Source organism: Lytechinus variegatus, chromosome 3, assembly GCF_018143015.1.
Source record: "Lytechinus variegatus isolate NC3 chromosome 3, Lvar_3.0, whole genome shotgun sequence".
NCBI lineage: Eukaryota > Metazoa > Echinodermata > Echinoidea > Temnopleuroida > Toxopneustidae > Lytechinus > Lytechinus variegatus.
Window position 1 is genome coordinate 73,055,426 of NC_054742.1, and position 17,472 is coordinate 73,072,897.

The window sequence follows — 17,472 nt, forward strand, 5'->3', positions numbered from 1 at the left end:
GATGTAAAGTAAGAAATTTATGACATTTATGAAATATTATAATATTCTCCCCTTGGTCAAGTGAAACAAAGATTAATTCCTCCCTAAATGTGTGGAATTAGCATTGTTTGATATCATATGGTTCAGTCAAGTTGGTCCTTATTGTCAAATCTGTATAAAAAAAAATATAATACAAAAGAAATAGTGAGTGAGGGACATCATCAAATCTCATTTGCATGTCACTGTTTTGTGAAAAATAAACAAAACTTTAAAATGTCATAACTTTCTTATTTTACATACAATTTCGATGAAATTTTCAGCGTTACGCTAGTTAGATTTTTTTTCTATTTATTCAAATCTACATTTTTCTGGGATGGACTTGACCTTTAAAACAAGTAACACCAATAAACTGCCTGTGCAAAGACAGAGGATGTAGGCTAAGTGAATGAGATATCTTGTGAGGGGAGGCTTTTGTTTCTAAAGAACAGAGAAAGAGTTGGATCACATCACAAAAACTGTGCATCTTTATTGAATGTGTCTGGAGAGCTTACGTAAATCCTGGCGGGGAAGTATTTTCCTTATCATTCTGACATAAATTTCTGTGTCTCCTTTATAAGTTTCCTGTATTAAAAGGCACCTAGATCTGTTATAAAAAATATATTAAACAGACTCAGCTGTAAATTGAAGAGTCTTCATTAATAATAATATTCTCTAAGTGCTTCCAAATGGACTTAATTGCTATGCTATATTTGGTCAGTAGGGTATACCTGTGGATAATTGTAAGCTTCAAGCAGGCTTCTAAAATGTTACCAATCGATCTAATACCTCTTAAGGATGACATACTTAACAGTCAGATACGGATCAGCGAAAATGTCACGTTAACCTTTACAAAAACTCGGAGCAAATTGTGGCCTCAGATTCAACTCTCCTCGTAATGAAATCCTGTCTATTCCAACGTGTGCAAATTCACTAAATATAATAATTCAGAGTGTATTTTTGGACAGGTGCAGTATTTTTAGTGGTATAGCTAGGACACCTTGAACACTGAAATAGTAAAAGTGCATCAGAGTTTCATGTAGCCTAAGTATCCACTGCAATGGTCCATGGTCTCTCTGTTGGGTTTGGCTGCATTGCACACTATATGATCCAGTATAGCAGTTTTCTCGATACTCTGAAGAAACATACATGTACTTTTGATATTATGGTGTCTTTTTCATGGTTTCTGTAATTCAAACTAATTTGATATTTAGATCTCCCCCATTTCTGTGCTTGGTATCAGTACTATGGCAATGTAACACAATTTTACATTATCTCCTAATGAATATGTATATGGATGGTTTCACTCTAGAAGAATCAATTATAATTATTATTATTGTTATTGTTGTTTTTGTTACTATTATTGTTATTGTTGTTGTTGTTATTGTTTCTATATTAATAAAAATAATAATATAGGATATTTATATTGCGCACAATCCACCTTGTTAGGTGCTCAAGGCGCTCCTATAAAACCCGCTAAGCTAGGCGTTCATCGCACACAGCTTCTTAAGGAAATTACTTCCTACCGTACCCATTCCCTCACCTGGGTAGTGCAGCACATTGTGGATCAGTTTCTTGCTGAAGGAATTACACCATGGCTGGAATTCGAACCACGACCCTCTGTTTCAAAGTCCAAGATTAATCCATTGGGCCACAACGCTCCACGTATTATTATGATTATTATTATTATAATTATTATTATCATTATATCATCATTACTATCAATATAATTATCATTTATTATTACTATTATTATTATTATAATTGTTATTCATTATCATTATTACATTTAAAACTTGATATTATACACATTAAAATAAAAACTGTTCAGAATATGAAATAAGGACTAACAATCAAATAAATTAATACATTAATACCTGAAAACCTTTTTACACGGAAGTAAATGAACAAAATCCTAAAACTTTCATGCATTGATAGGTGTTAATGTATATAATCTTTGCAGTGGGTCATCTTCATGTATGAATCTTGATGTGAGTGCACCAAAATGGTTGTGAGTGTTCAAATGTATGCAGCATTGTCTATTAATTACTGAGACAGGGGCAAAATGTCAATACAAGTGCTGACCTATATCTTACTCAGGAAAATTGCAGGGCTGATTGCTAAAGGCGCCCTAGAATACTAAATGAATGACATATCAAAACAAGTTTTCTGCTCTTTTGTGGAATACATACCATAATAGTACTTTCGAAAATGTAATAAATTTGGTATAGTGCATGGCCGTGTACTATATCACTACTGTTATGTATATGCATTTATGTGTTTACCAAAAATGTACTATGTGTTCATTCCCTAATAAAATACTGCAATAAAAAAAATAAAGCTCAGATACCTGAGTGCTTTTATTGCAAAGTAATGCTTCAAAACAAATTTGAGCATGTTTAGGTACCTTATAAGTAGCATTTCCAAGATTAATTTTGAGAACAGTTTAAAAAAATAACTCTTGATTATAAAAGTGGATACATCTGCTGAATTAACCATCAAGGGTGATCAATTAGGGATACAATGTCATTGGATACTCATCATCAAACATTTAGGTTAACTGGAGAATGGCAATTAGCCAGCTAAATAGAAAGACAGAATATCTCATTACCATGCACTAGAACAGGGGCTCAATTAAGAAGAGCAAGAGCAGAGGACATCTTGCTCGACTGTCCATCTGGGGTTGTCAACACACGGAAAGAGAATCCTTGTTGTTTACTCGTAGCACGAGGGCAGCATTCAAATTCAGTTGAAACAATGCTTTCCAAGCAGATGCCGCAATTTCTGAGCGGACATGGGGAGGCACTACTTAGCATACATGTGTCTTTTTCATTTGTTTGTATTCTGTGAAGACGGAACACTGCACATACTAATCTTGTTTGTTCTTTAAAGACACCATAGAATGAGTAAATGGCACAATGTCAAATATTTGCATTGCATTCATTGGGACACTATTGATCAACTGCCAAATTGAATGGGATTACCCAGCTGCGTACAATCACGATACCTAACATCACTGCCAATAATCATCAAAACTGTGAATGTTGCCCACGTCACGGGTAATAGACCACCCATTTGTTTGAAAGACAACAATCATAAATTGCTTTTAATATAATTCTAAGCACATTCCGACAACGTCTCTAAGTGCTTAACACGATCTGATACAAACATTGACAGCTAGGTTTTTTTGTATGTAATGAACTTGACTGGATTAGATTATTTATCTTATTTCAACATATTATTTTCTTTCAATATTTCTTTTATACAGTTCAATTAAACATAAGCTGCAAACAGGAAGACCAAATTTTGGCAAGGTATTGCATAACAAGTCCACATCTACTGCAGATCTTCTGACAAAATCTATCAGGTCCTTGGGACTTAACAGCCTTCACCTAATGTAGATTGGCCATGTTATATAAATAGGCAAATTATATATGATTTGGACAACATGGATGAAGAGACCAATTAAGCAAGCAGCTTAAAATTGGCTATTTTCCCCCAAAATGATTTTAATGAAGAAATCCCATAAAAAAAACTATTTCCTCATAAGCAATGTCTGATTATATTACATTTTGGATTGCCCCATGTGTTTCACGACTCTGCAATATTTACTAACTTTTTTAATTCAGAAAGATCTATGTCATACAGCATACAATAAGTTCATTGATATTATTATTGCAAAAACTATAGAAGTGTTACATTTTGGCTCATTCAAACAATTAAACATTTGATTTAGATGAATTCTGGAATGAACGACATTGAATTAAAGCCATCCATTATCACAATGTATGAATGGTTTTCTCAAGTGCCACGATTCATGGTGGATTTAACACTGAATGGATAGAATTTAAGGGACAATCGCTGACTGATATAGGTCTCTGATTAATTAATGATCCCCCAACAATAGATTGATTGGATGGGACTGCAATGAAGTGATTGTTCAGTGGGTACATGAATGAGGAAGATGAAAAGTCAAGTCTTGATATATTCATCATTACTGCAATTAAAATGAAGTACATGAATAGTATCAAGTAACAGTATTGATCATCCACCAAATAATTCACATAGACTTTGCATAGGGAATCCCCTGGCCCTGTCTTTCAAAAAGCTGTAATCGATTTGATTGGAACTAAAACTCAGATTAATCTCAAATAGCATCTCTTAATCACACTAAAAGAGATTGATCTCCGTTTGGATTTGATTTGAATCTTGGCTCTTTGTAAGACAGGCCTCTGGTTCCGTCTAGGAAACAGGTTGTTAGTATCACTCCTTGATGACATATTTCTGCAGCAATACCTACATGGACTGATAGGATAGAGAATTATCTTTTGAAGTGAGACCTCACATTGGAGTATAAAATAGCTCACACCATCATGACATCATACTTTATCTACAAGTTATTAGTAAAAGTGCAATATAAACATGCTTACCAAGTTCAACCCATTTTGGTGCACTTGGCCATCGGGTAACAGGGTTCGCCGATTCCAATTCCTGCTTATTCTTCTCTGCCTCCTGTGTTGGCTGCTTCTCTCCGGTCCGTGACCGAGCCTCGTTTGAATGGTCCTTCGCAGGCAGAGGGCGTTTCGCCCAGGTTGGCCTGTGGTCTTCCGATTTAATCCAAGACGGGAGGGAAGCATGGGACCGAATTGGTAAGACTGCACCGGAAGACTTTGGCGGGGCTTTGTGGGACAGGGGCTCGTGGCGTTGCGAATCGCACAAGGGTTTGCTAGTTGAGTCCAGTGGCGGAGGGAGAGTACGCGGCGCTGTAACTAACATGGTTGTGATGGTGTGGTGGTGGTGGTGGTGGAGGTTGTTGTAGTTGTTGTTGTTGATGATGGTGGTGGGTGATGGTGATGATGGTGATAGTGGCAAGCTTCACAGTTTGTTACTGCAGAAGGGGAGCTGCAAGGTGGTGAAGTGTGCGACGGTGATACACGAGTTGGGGACACCTGGGGTGGGGATGTGTGGGTAGGAGATACGTGACTAGGGGAAACGTGAGCCGGTGACACGCGGGATGGAGACCCTCTGGTCGTCGGAGAGGCCCTGGTTGTTGAGGTTGTGAGAGGTGAAGCATGGGAGGGTGATACACACTGTGGTGACACCTGAGGAGGTGATATCAATGGAGGTGATACTCTAAGTGGTGAGGATGCGTGAAGAGGTGAGGCTCGAGGAGGGGAGTTCTGTTGTGGAGGTGACGTTTGTGATCTATCCATGTCGTGTGATCCAAACACTTGATCTGGACTCTGCTGGCGACCGTCTGTAGAACCACTGCTGCTGCTGCTGCTACTGCAGATGTGCGGGGTACTGTTATCCAAGCGTTCCACGTCACTCTGGTGCCGCGAACAACCATGAACAGGCTCGTGAGGGTAGACGTGGATCGGACGAGCCACTTGCACGCAGGGCCGCTTGATGTGTGCCGGCAGGGCCTCCTTGCCTCCACCGCTCTGACGCTTAGACATGCTGACTTCACAAGCTCCTCACCTGATAGATTCTGACTGTATAGACAAAATCAAGAGGAAATCAAAGAGATTAGTCAGCACTAGAAGGACATGGATACCTGATAGCAATCTTTGTAGAACATTGAACAGTTCAACACAACTTACTCAGGCATACAAAAGAAAGAGAGTCTAACTATGTCAAAAGGAAAGGATCGGTTTTCAGCTGAAGTATGCCAAACTGAATCATGATCATAATACACTATGGACTACATATAAGATTGGATTGACTATCAGGTCTCATTATCTCCCTGCAAGGTAATTGAATTGATCTTATCAACCAGACGAAGAATCCCATATCAAGTTCAAGAGTCCAAATCTCAGAAAGCTAAGATTCGCGATCACAAACAAAACAGTCAAATACATCAACTTTTAAAGAAACTACTTGTTCTTTATGTAACCAATAAGACATTCATATCATCTTAGCTGTTTTAAACAACATTGATGATTTTAAAAATTACTTTTTATAAACAACTTGATTAACGATTTAAGAAGATAATATTGTAATAAAGTATTGCCCTTTTGAAAACTATTTCCTTTGTAATTATTGATCTCCACTTTTGCTACTGTATTTCGATTCCACAGAGGCAACAGAATCACACCCCCAAAACTATATCAATCAATAGTAGACAACAGCATCCCAAGCCCTGGATGAAGTCAAGTCATCCCTCTTTAGCGGTGACGAAACGCTCCATTACACTGACGTGCCATAACATTTTTGCTCCCTATTGTCACCTATTCACTGCTTGACAGGTCCTGCACACAGAAAAGTTTGTGTAAGCAATAAGCGTTGATTATCTAGTGATAAATGGAGCAGTGCACGACAAGTGTCACAATTCTATTTGGAATCAGAAAGCCATGAAATATCTCTTTTGCATCAGGCCCTTTGTGATGGAATATTTTATACAATAAAAATGGACCAATATACACAAAGGCAGTTTTCCCTCATTGTCAAAGTTACAATAACCATTCAGGATATATTTCATCACTTTGGAAACGTCCTCTTAATAAAGATAAATGAACTTCAAGGTGATAACAATGTCTTTTTTTCAATTTTTTTAACATGTGTTTGTTCTATACAATGCAAGCTGTAATGTAACCATGCTTTCAGGATTCAGAATATATAGGCCATTGGGTGCAAGAGCTCCTTGCAGTTCAGTTCCACTTCAAAGTTTTAATTTCTAAATGCAAATATAGACATTAAGGGGATTGAATTTCAATCAGGACAGCATATAAGCTAGAAGTCCCAGAAAACTTGAAAATATTGAACAATTAAATTACAAATAAAATGCTATCCATCACTAGCATATCCATACGGCTTACCCAACAATTGCTATTAAATGTCAAGTATTTCGTTCTGTTTTCTTATTCATATTAACTCACAGGATTTCTTTTCCATGTAAATTGGGTATGAAAAGTGTTGTCATTTAGTTGCAGCATCTTTGACTACTCCCTTTCTCCCCCCTCCCCCAACTCCACTTGTTCTTTTTGGCATTAGTTACTTTTATACAGATGGCATAGTGGCGGCCATTTTTTATTACATCCACTTTCAGCATGCCATTCCAGTGCCCTTATTCAGTCCCTCTTCCATCCCATCACCTTGGCAACTCTCTCTCTCTCTCTTCCTCTCTCCCTCCTTCATTCCCACGTTCAAGTGCAGGCCTATATTCCGATGCAGGTAACCCGATCTAATGGGCATGGTCAAAAGCAAGGGCGCTGCAGAGAAATCAAAACACTTCTCTCAATGAGAAGGGTCACTTCGGGACAAACCGGGGCTGGAGAACAAAAAATAGAAATGGCCTCGGGGCTGGAATGAACTGACCATGATTTCCATTCGTATTCCTCCCAGGAGTATTCAAGAACTTGACACACTGTAGCATGGACCAGCTAGACAATGACGATTATATTCCACAGCAACGTGCAAGTGAATAGGCATGCTAAAAACCTGTACTGGGCATTTGTGAGAGTGAACTATACAAACGTATATATTCATTATTTCCAATCCCTTATCAAAACATGCTGAGCAATATACAAGTTAGAAAAGAATGTGGAAGACATTTCAATCATGTTGTAGCATATAATAAATTGCTTTTGATTCAAAAAGTTGAACTCAACCTACTTATTATGTTGATGTCTTCTCATAAGACAGAATAGCCTACTCTGGATATTTCTCAAAGTTTAAGTTTTGAACAGAACGCCTGGCAGACAACTCCTCAAACAAGAAAAAGTGGCAGTTCTATCAAGCAAGGCAAATATTTATTAAAGAGCATTTTTGATATCAACTTAAGTGCCGACAAAGTATTCCAGCTAAATGATTTCAGAAGAGAAGGCTAATAAGCAATTTAAAATCAAATCCTAATAAAGGCTTGGTCTAAAATACTACAAACAATAATCGTCCTAGAAATTAGGTTATGTTAATAGAAAATGATGGATGTGTTGAGTTATGGAGAAAACATATTGCTTCAATGTTGCTTTCTAATTTCATGTCATAGAAATGAAATTCATATTCAATTCTATTCAATTCTTTTATTTCATTTCCATTCAAAACATAATACAAAGTAATATAAAACAATACAAATCAAGTACAATTTTACAGAAGGTCATTCTTACTTTGTAAAAAAAACAGTATAATATAGAGCATAAATGGAAATGAGCGGGATCCAATATCAATCCTGTCATAATAATGGACAGGAATTGATTGGACAATTAATATATAGATTTTTTAAAGGCATTGAATTCAATGCGTACAATTAAACAATCGTTTAATTCCTATATATCTAAATAATAAAAGAGCAAATGAAACTTAATTCACATTTTTTCAGCTCTGTTGCTTTTTAACTTTCCTGTTAAATCAGTAAACAGAATTTCTTAGGACAACAAAAATGTGCTATATTTTAAGAAGAGGGGAAATAAAATAAGTTTTGTGTAATCATTACTCAAAATTTGCTTTGCATTAGGCAATAAACTTATTTCTTCTTGGCTGTTGCAGACTTACCTGCATTTGATTTTGTAAACCATTTATTATGCAGAATACCATTTATACTTGAAAGATTATATTCAGGCGGGAAGTTTATTCGGCTCTGCATTGTTACACATTTCATTTTTTTCTTGTAATTCATTTAGTTTTGTTCTAAGAAAAAAGAATTATCAAAACCCCATCAAATTACCTTCAAAGTAAATTTCATAAATAATTATTCATAATTATGAACAAAAAATATTTGAAACCATATCCTCAAGCTCACATCCCAATCAAAGTATATTTCATAAAACTTCCTGTGCATTTGGGTCTGAACTAGTTGTGCTCCTTCTTTCGTTCATTTTAATCCTCTTTTTTTTCTTGATCACCACCTCAATTGCTCCCTCTTTGATCACTTTGGTAAATGAATACGAAGACAAGGTGGAAATTGGAGAAAAGGGGGTGGCGTAATGCGCAGGTGAAGTCGAACACTCAATAATCAAGAATAAGAAGAAAAAGAAGTTAACCTAATATTGAATGTACAGCCAAAAAGCTTAGGATTTGTGGCCTTCCAATTCTTTGTGTTTCAGTTCCACCTTCTCTTTCAGGCATACATCAAAGAGCTCTTTACAATACGCATCTAACAATGAATGTATACCACATGGAATAGAAAAAAGGGGGGAAATGGCTTTTTAGAAAAACAAGAAGAAAATGGAGTGCAAAAGACAGCTTTGGTATGAGAAGAAAAAAATATCACTCTGCCACAAAGTACAAACCCAAATAAGGAGAGATTTGGAAAGGTTCAAGGTCGTAGGTAACCAACGCTCAGCTTCATTTTCACAGCACACTGCTAAATATTGATTCAACCATCACATGGTCCAGGAGGGACATCATCCTACCCTGCTTTCACACAAACACAAAGTTAATTAAAGCCAAATATTGAACCCCTTTATGGTTCAAGGACACCACTTCTTCCCCACATTTTCCTGACATTTCTTTCGTTTTTTCCTTTCTGTCCAATATCACGAGATTTTTTAGGGCGGATCTGAAGAGGAGGGATCGTCGCCCTACAACCCTCCGGTACCTTCACGCCATGACAACACGTATCTTCCCCTCCCCACACCCCTGCATGCTAAACATCACCCCATCTCTCGCTGGAACTTCACATACCAGATCGCTAACTCTAAAGCGTTATATCAACATTTCGTAATGGAATATCTTTCATCGAAAGTGGTCCTGTAACTGTTTTCTCTGCCCTCAACAGTCTCCTTCTTTCTCTTTGACTTTTTTTTTGTCCCTGCTCTCCCCCTCTTCCATCACTTCAATTTAGCTCCATCTTTCTTCCAGCTAGTCTCTTCATCTCTAGGGCTATTATATTAGCAGCCCAATCTGTCAAGTACCAAAGTCTGTAAAAATCAAGGGCGGTGTTCTGCGCAAGGTTACCGCCGCAGGGCTTTTCTCTTTTTTTTTTCCTTCCCCGGGACTTGATTACACAGGGATCTATCTAATGCCCCAGTCTTGTTGATTTGGGGCTTGCTGACAATTCGTGGCCCACATTGCGGACTAACATCCCACAGTCGTTCCTCCCATTTTTCATCAGTTAAAAAGTAGAGAGACTGGAAGAGAAAAAGCGACAGGAAGATTCCAAAGAGAGAGGAAAAAAAGGTGTTGTCAGAAAGAAAAGATGATGCTTTCATTTCTGCTTCTTCTCCATCACGTCTGTTTTTCTTGGAGCTCTTCTCCCAACCTCCGATATGTCAATAGCGTCACAGCTGGGATGAACCCAGTTATAATACAGAATATAATCGAGGTGAACATCAGATTCTGATGCTACATACCCAGACAAGTACAGGCAACCCAGGCAGATTATTTACTTAACACTTTTTATTTTGTTTGGCCTGCTAATCAAACCGGCAATGGTGTACTAGACATTTTCTTGACTCTGAGAGATCATGTCCCCTTTTAGAATCGTCTTCCACTTGTCAGCGAGTCCCCCTGGTATCTGTCACACTTTTGCCCAAAACTTTGCTCTCTCGTTTGTAGGTCGTCGGAATAAAAAAAATAATAAAATAAAATTTGGACTACATCTTATAATTTTTTCCTGGAGGAGAGCTGCGGGGAAAGTGGCACTGGAAACTTCCACCTTCAAATAGCTGGTCTCACCATCTCGCATGCTCGATCAAGTGGTGGGTCTCAAAAGCAGTCTAATTACTGTCGGTGGGCTTTGAAGTCAAACTTATTTCACAATCATGACACTAAAAATTGTTAGCTAATTTCATAATGAAAATATCATCGTCATTCGTAGAGTACACAAGCAGTCATTCAAACATTAGTGCTTACTGGAATGTGGTGAAGGCCGAAGGATGTCACAACATAATTTTCCGTAACAAGATATCGCCACCATCCTAATTGATACTAAATGACTGACAGCCTGCTCTAGCTTAATTAACCAAAAGTTGTGCATCACATAGTTTTGGAATAATACAGGCATGCCACCCCCTTTGTGCCCTTGAAATAAGCCAGAATTAATTTAATTTTCATCAAATTTGATTATGAAACACCATATTATCTTCAGAATTTCAGAAGCCTTTATATAAATTGGATATTACAATGAATACCTCCCACTATAAAGTGAAAATTCTTAATAATGACAATATATTGATGGTAAAGAAGGTTGCAAAATAATGATATAAAAATTTGCCCATTTTCTCTCATATATGAAAATTGTGAAAGAAAGGAGATAAAGAAGGACTACAAAGAGAAGTAGATCTTAAATGTTTTTAAATTCAACATTTTTAGCATTTGGCAAGGCATCAATATCTATATTTTTATCAGTTTTACTTTGATAAATTAGGTTTTTGGTTTCTTAAAGGTTGCATTCCTAAAAAAAAACTGCACAAACTCTGTCCAGCTTACAAGACAATGTCATGATTGATTTTTTTTTTTTTTTTTTGGGGGGGGTTAATTGTAAACAATACTCATTGATATCTTTCACTTGTTAAATATAGAATTGTACATCATTTGAAAAAAAACATGAATATTACATATCTATTGAAATCTAGAGAATAGAAAGTAAATATGATTTAATTCAATATTCATCACAATAAACAATTACTAGTTATACTCATTCATATCCTTCACAACTGAACTATAACTTACACGTGACACACAAAGCATTGTAGTTGAAAAATCATAAGTACAACAGGGAGAAAAATAGGACTAGAGAATAAAGATTAAGGGAAATTATTTTTTATCTGATTATATCAGGGGCCCTAGAACCCTGTCGAGAAGGGAACTGGTGGTACAGCAGCGACCTGCTTTTTGGTTTGACCTCAGACAATTAGCAGAGGGCTGACTTTGCTCTGTTTTTCCACAGGAAGTTTCAACAGAGTATATTCCATATCATTTTAACTAGATCTCAAGAACAGAGAGCAAAACAGCATGAAGCTAGACCCTATATTCTTTCCTGAAGGAAACAAATGCCAAGACTGAAAAAAACACTGCAGATTCATATTATCCGTTATATCAAAACTAAGTTCTTTTTTTATTCCATTCAGGTTAGGTCGGTAGGGTCCAGAGAGGATAAGTAAGATATATTATCAATTTCAAAATTTTAAATAGAATATGTGATTTGCAATAAGCTTTAACAGCTTATAAACATAATATATACTTGTATGCTGGTTTTGAATAAATTCAACCCAATCCCCCCTAAAAGATACCCCCAACAGTATAATAATAATAATGAAATGTAATAACAATAATAATAATAATAATGATAATAAAAATAATTTTACAATAAATAAATAATTATATCTGGGATAATATGCTAATTTTTATATTCATAATTGCCAAATTAGCCAACACAACTTTTATTTAATAGCATTTTTTCATCTTTTCATTTTTAATTGCAAATACTCCACTCCCTACATATGTAACAAAAATCAAACAAATTCTGATAAAAAGGGTAAATTCTGACTCAGCCTTTACATTCTGAGATTCTTTTCGTTTTTATTTTTGTCGTGGCTGAAAAAAACACAAATCCGTGCTGACCTTTTCTCAGGAGGGGAGGAAAAGACAGGGAATTGGCCTGTATTATTATGGGTTAACAATGATTAACCGTTTCCGAGCCCAGGTAAGCATATGCCATCATAAATGTCAATGACTGAAAGACTGAAGAGAAGAAAATGCCATTGATTCGCAGGAATTATCGCATCCTGCAAGGTAAATGTACAAAATTGCCTTCACCTTCACTGCCACCATCACCGTTATCATCAGATAAATATTTGGTGGAATTATTTTATTTTTTCAAGACTGTTTTATTTCTCGATCAACTCCTTCCATACGTAAGTATTACATGCACAGATACTTGGTTATAAAAAAAAGTAGCATACATTTCAAAACAAATCCAAATAAATAGTTCATTTTTTATACAAAATATTCCCCTTTTTTCAATGCACATTCATCAAACTATAATAATAGAAATAATTCTCTTGGGTGTTTCAATTTTTTCCAAACCAAGCATGAAATGAGCGAAAGTTGGTTTGATATTCCTGTATTTAAATGCATAAATAAATATTTTGCAAACATCACTATTAAATTGGTAAGATGAAATTTATTGAGGGGTTATGACTCCAAAACAATTTTCAATGTCATTGAGTTTTGATGGAGTTACTTTTTTTAATGACCACTGTATAATGATAGTTTTACAAACTTAGATTTTTGCATGTCGTCTTATTACCAGCTCAGAAAATATCTCACAAATAAGAATTCCAGCTTCTTTAACATTATGTTGTATTTGTATGGGGGGGTTGCAATGTTATTTTTGCAATTCTAGAACATCTGTAATCAATGATAAATATATTGAAGTATACAAGAACAATCTAGAAAAAAGCTGGCATACATTTCAGTAAATATTTTTGTCCAAAACAGAAACATCTACATATGATGCTGCTTAGATATAACAGTTTAATCAAATTTAATTTATATTTGAGGATTTATTTGCACCCCACTTAAAACATATATTTAGATGTATGATTTCAAAGTGTTTTTTTGTGATATAGCATTCAATTTTTATTTTCAAATATATTTTGAATGTTTGTATATTCGTTACTAATGAACAGAATATGAAAAAAAAAAAAATCACAGGTTTGCGTTTTCTTTATAAACTTCATTTCCCTGATTTTATCTTAAAATTATTGCATTAGAGTTGCTTTGTTGAATTCAAAATTGAAAGCAATAAGGATGATAATTATCCACTAAATTCTAGACATCATCCCAGGTTATAATATTCAAGATGTTACATTCTAGTTTAGTTGTTGATATAAAGCCAAAATATCATAGCATTATAGACTATATTGGAAATACATGATCACATTTTTTTAAGGAAAATATAAATGGGAACACATTACAGACATGCAGATGGGTGCTTACAGGGGAAAAAAAGAGCTATGAATGTCACAATAATTAGACCAAGGGATACGCTGGAGGAAAGAGCTTTTGCCAGAAACTTGAAATCCTTCGAGATAAACCCTTGACAAATCACATCTTATCCACAATATTCCTGGCAAATTATTCTGGAATATGTAGCATATACTACTACAATTTGCATTGCTCAAATCAATCATTCAATCAAAACTAGACAAGGAGAGTACGATGCACTTGGTGTATGGGAAAAAAGGCACTGATGGAGAAAAGACCTACTGTAGCCTCAATGACATTGGCAAAAGACACTGGCAAAATGGAGTCGTTCCTGCTTAAAAAATTGCTACACATTTCACTGCACACAATGCGAGAATGGACATAGGGAGGGGATGACAAAAGTATTTCCGCAGTATGAAGAGGGGAATGGGACAAAATGAAAGAAAAGTAGAAATTCTAATGCCAATGGGAAGATGGAGTGATCGAGAGAGCGCTATGAAGTTCACCATCTCTCTCGCTCCCTCTCTCGACTTGCCAGACTTAATTTTGGTGGCTACGATCGAAGATTGTAATCAATTTAATGTAGGTCAACTTGGGCTAGCACCACAATGCAAGAAGCGAGGCTTGCTTTAATCCTAATATGCTCTCTAGTTTTGCTTTTACCCCTTTCTCTCTTTCTGTTTTACAAAATGTTGGAACCACAAAGCGTTGGAGAGGAAAAGATGAAGAGCGTAAAACAACCAGATGAAATACAAGGAAATGTCAATAGGGGGACGGCAGAAAATGAAACACGAATGGGAAGGTGGAAGGGCCATTTCAGCTGGTTCCTTAAAGCCTATGTCATTAGCTTTAGATAATAAAGGTTCAATAATTTTACATTGAACTTCTGGTATCTAATGACATTCCAATTAACTTAAAGTGACCATCAAATCTTTTTTTTATTGATTCTCCATGCAAATTTGAACAATCATTTTTTTTGCATATTTGGCACCTTGCTTGCTAATATTTCATTTTTCTCCACAGAGGGTCTTTGTAAACATTCTAATACATTCAATAATTGCATACAAAGAACAGGAATACATCCTTAAATTTTCGACACATTCTGTGCTTGTAAAATTGTTGGTGTTATACCAAATTAAAAAAAATCCCAATCAAAATAGATTTTCATGTAAAAGTGAAAAAAAAACCTCCTCCCAAAAAAAGATTTTTTCATTATCATCCACAGTTCCACACAATAATAGTTTTAGGAAAAACACATTCATACAAGGAAATAATGAACTAAAATAAAGACCAATGAGGAGATTTTCATTAACTACAGTGAGGCTAGAAAAAAAATTTGCAAACCATGATTAAACACTTAAAGGAGTGCTAAATATAATAAAACGAAAGTGCATCTTTCCTCTTCCAACAACTGAAGAACAGATGAAATCAAATGCTTCTTAGTAAATATGAAGCAGTTGAATATTAATATCAACTATAAGCACAAATTACAGAACACATTTTTATTTTCTGCAAGGAATCAATTGTATTTTTTTCAAGTAAAAAGAGAACATTAGTTATAACTGAGAACAGACCTAAAATTGAGTTCATATGGGATGTTTAAAAATCGAAATATGTTAAAAATTGAAATATAAAAGTTCACTATATATTGTGAACAGAAAACAGGATTCTTTAAATCATACAGACATTCCTCATATTCGCATTTGTTTCACCCTGGGCCGTCAGAATCACTTTCTTGGTTAAAATATGATACATGTTTATAGCATCCATAAAATGTGTGACTTATTTAAAAAAAAACTAAATCACTCTTCCACTTTTACCCTTCACAGAATAGGTAGTTCAATATTTCACATATTTCAGAATAATGAAGATAGCCTTAGCAGGCCTTGTGAATATTCAAATCTCTTGCAGTTCACACAAGGCAAAACTGCAGATGTCTTTTACTGAGACACGTATACATTTGGTAAATGAAATAACATCACAGACATCACAAAATAAAAAAAAATTACTTAACTCTGGTAAACAAACTTGCATATTATCAGTAAAGTGACTTTAGGAACAAACAATACAAGATAAAATATTTTGGAAGCTATATTAGTTGTCATACCTCTGCTTAAATCAGTTTTGATAGTATATGGAATGAGTTGATTCCAAATGTTGTTGATGTTATTGTTTTGAATTTTAATGATCAAACCATTCAATAATATTTCATATAGAGCAAATCTAGGATGTATGCTTAATCATCAATTATGTTTGAAGGATTACTTACCATAAAAAAATAATTCTTAATCATCCATGTAATTATTGGCATTCCATTCAATTTGTGAAACAAAGGCAATATCAAATACATTAGAAATCCTGAAACAATTAAAGTTTCTACAATGCAAAATAATAGGAATAATGGAGGCCAAGGTTAATAGTCAAGCTTTGTTTAGGTCTTGAATGCTATTTTTTATCAGATATTACCATCCACTGTAAATGATTACAAGGATCTGAAAGCATGTATTGAATCAGCAGAGGGACAACGGCAGTGAAATGATACACTAGTTTTTCACCCTATGGAAACCAAATTTTAGAAACTTACCCTATATGCAGCTGTAAAAGGTAATGGTCCCGTCCAACACAAAATCCAAACACATCTGATACACAAAAAAAAGTTCACGGCCAATAACAAAAGGGTTGTACCCTTTTTCTAGCTCCAATAAGCATACACCAAAAGTCCATTTAAAAAAATTTGATTGAATGCCGATTAATCTTGTCTGTTTCTCCTCGAGATTTCACGGCAAACAGAATATCTCTGCAACTATTATTTTTCAACACAGATCATCACATATAGAGGCAATTCACGACGCAAGAAAAGTACTCCTTAGAATGGATATGGGAGAGACGTGTATAACGTCTGCATCCGAACCTGCACAGATTTCCAGCCAGGCTGCACCAAGCAAGCTAGCCACCGTGAGATAGAGAGAGCGCTCCAGAGCTAATGCAGGGGAGAGAGAGAGAGAGCGAGAGGTAATATGATTTCACTCTGCCCGCTGCTGTTCGATCGACTGTGGCTTGCTTCGATAGCCCACGTAGCGAGAGCAAAACGCAAAACAAAGCCAGCCCAGCGCAGTCCATTTGCCTAATGGGGAAACAAGGTGAACTACTTTTCATGCTTCCTTCTTGTCGTACAAGGTCATGCGGCGGGTTAAGGTGTAGCAGTCTACGTTCGCTCACTAGCTAGCTAGCTAGTTCTCGGGTAGTTCAGCTTGCCTGGGTTCTGGCTGGCTGTACAGATGTTGAAGATAGAGAGCACTATATCATTTTAATCAATGGCTATGAAAACAAGAGGATGAGGATAAATCATGCAAGACAGATAGAGGGAGACAGACATCAGACAAATATGATATCAATGGATAATCCTTTTCTCTATGGCAAACACAATCACAGTGTCTGAAATAAGTTTTTGAATTGAAACATTAAAGGGATGGTCCAGACTTGAGATATTTATATCTCATTAAATATAGTAAAATTCATTGAGCAATATGCTGTAAATTTGATCAAAATCGGATAACAAGTATTGAAGTTATTGAATTTTTCCAGTGA

The 17,472-nt window shown here is 35.7% G+C and overlaps 1 protein-coding gene across 1 annotated transcript; it reads right to left on the reverse strand.

The window, feature by feature from the left end:
- Window positions 1-4,445: 4,445 nt before the first annotated feature.
- On the reverse strand, window positions 4,446-17,125 carry LOC121411896 (transmembrane protease serine 13-like). Its single transcript, XM_041604784.1, has 2 exons — window positions 16,469-17,125; window positions 4,446-5,510 (listed from the first exon to the last, which is right to left on the reverse strand). The coding sequence occupies exon 2, from the start codon at window positions 5,472-5,474 to the stop codon at window positions 4,785-4,787; it is 690 nt and encodes a 229-aa protein (XP_041460718.1). The 5' UTR covers window positions 5,475-5,510; window positions 16,469-17,125; the 3' UTR covers window positions 4,446-4,784.
- Window positions 17,126-17,472: the final 347 nt, after the last annotated feature.

What these genes read in the sequence shown, in the direction of transcription:
- LOC121411896 (XM_041604784.1), bottom strand. Translation starts at nt 5,474, where the DNA reads ATGTCTAAGCGTCAGAGCGGTGGAGGCAAGGAGGCCCTGCCGGCACAC.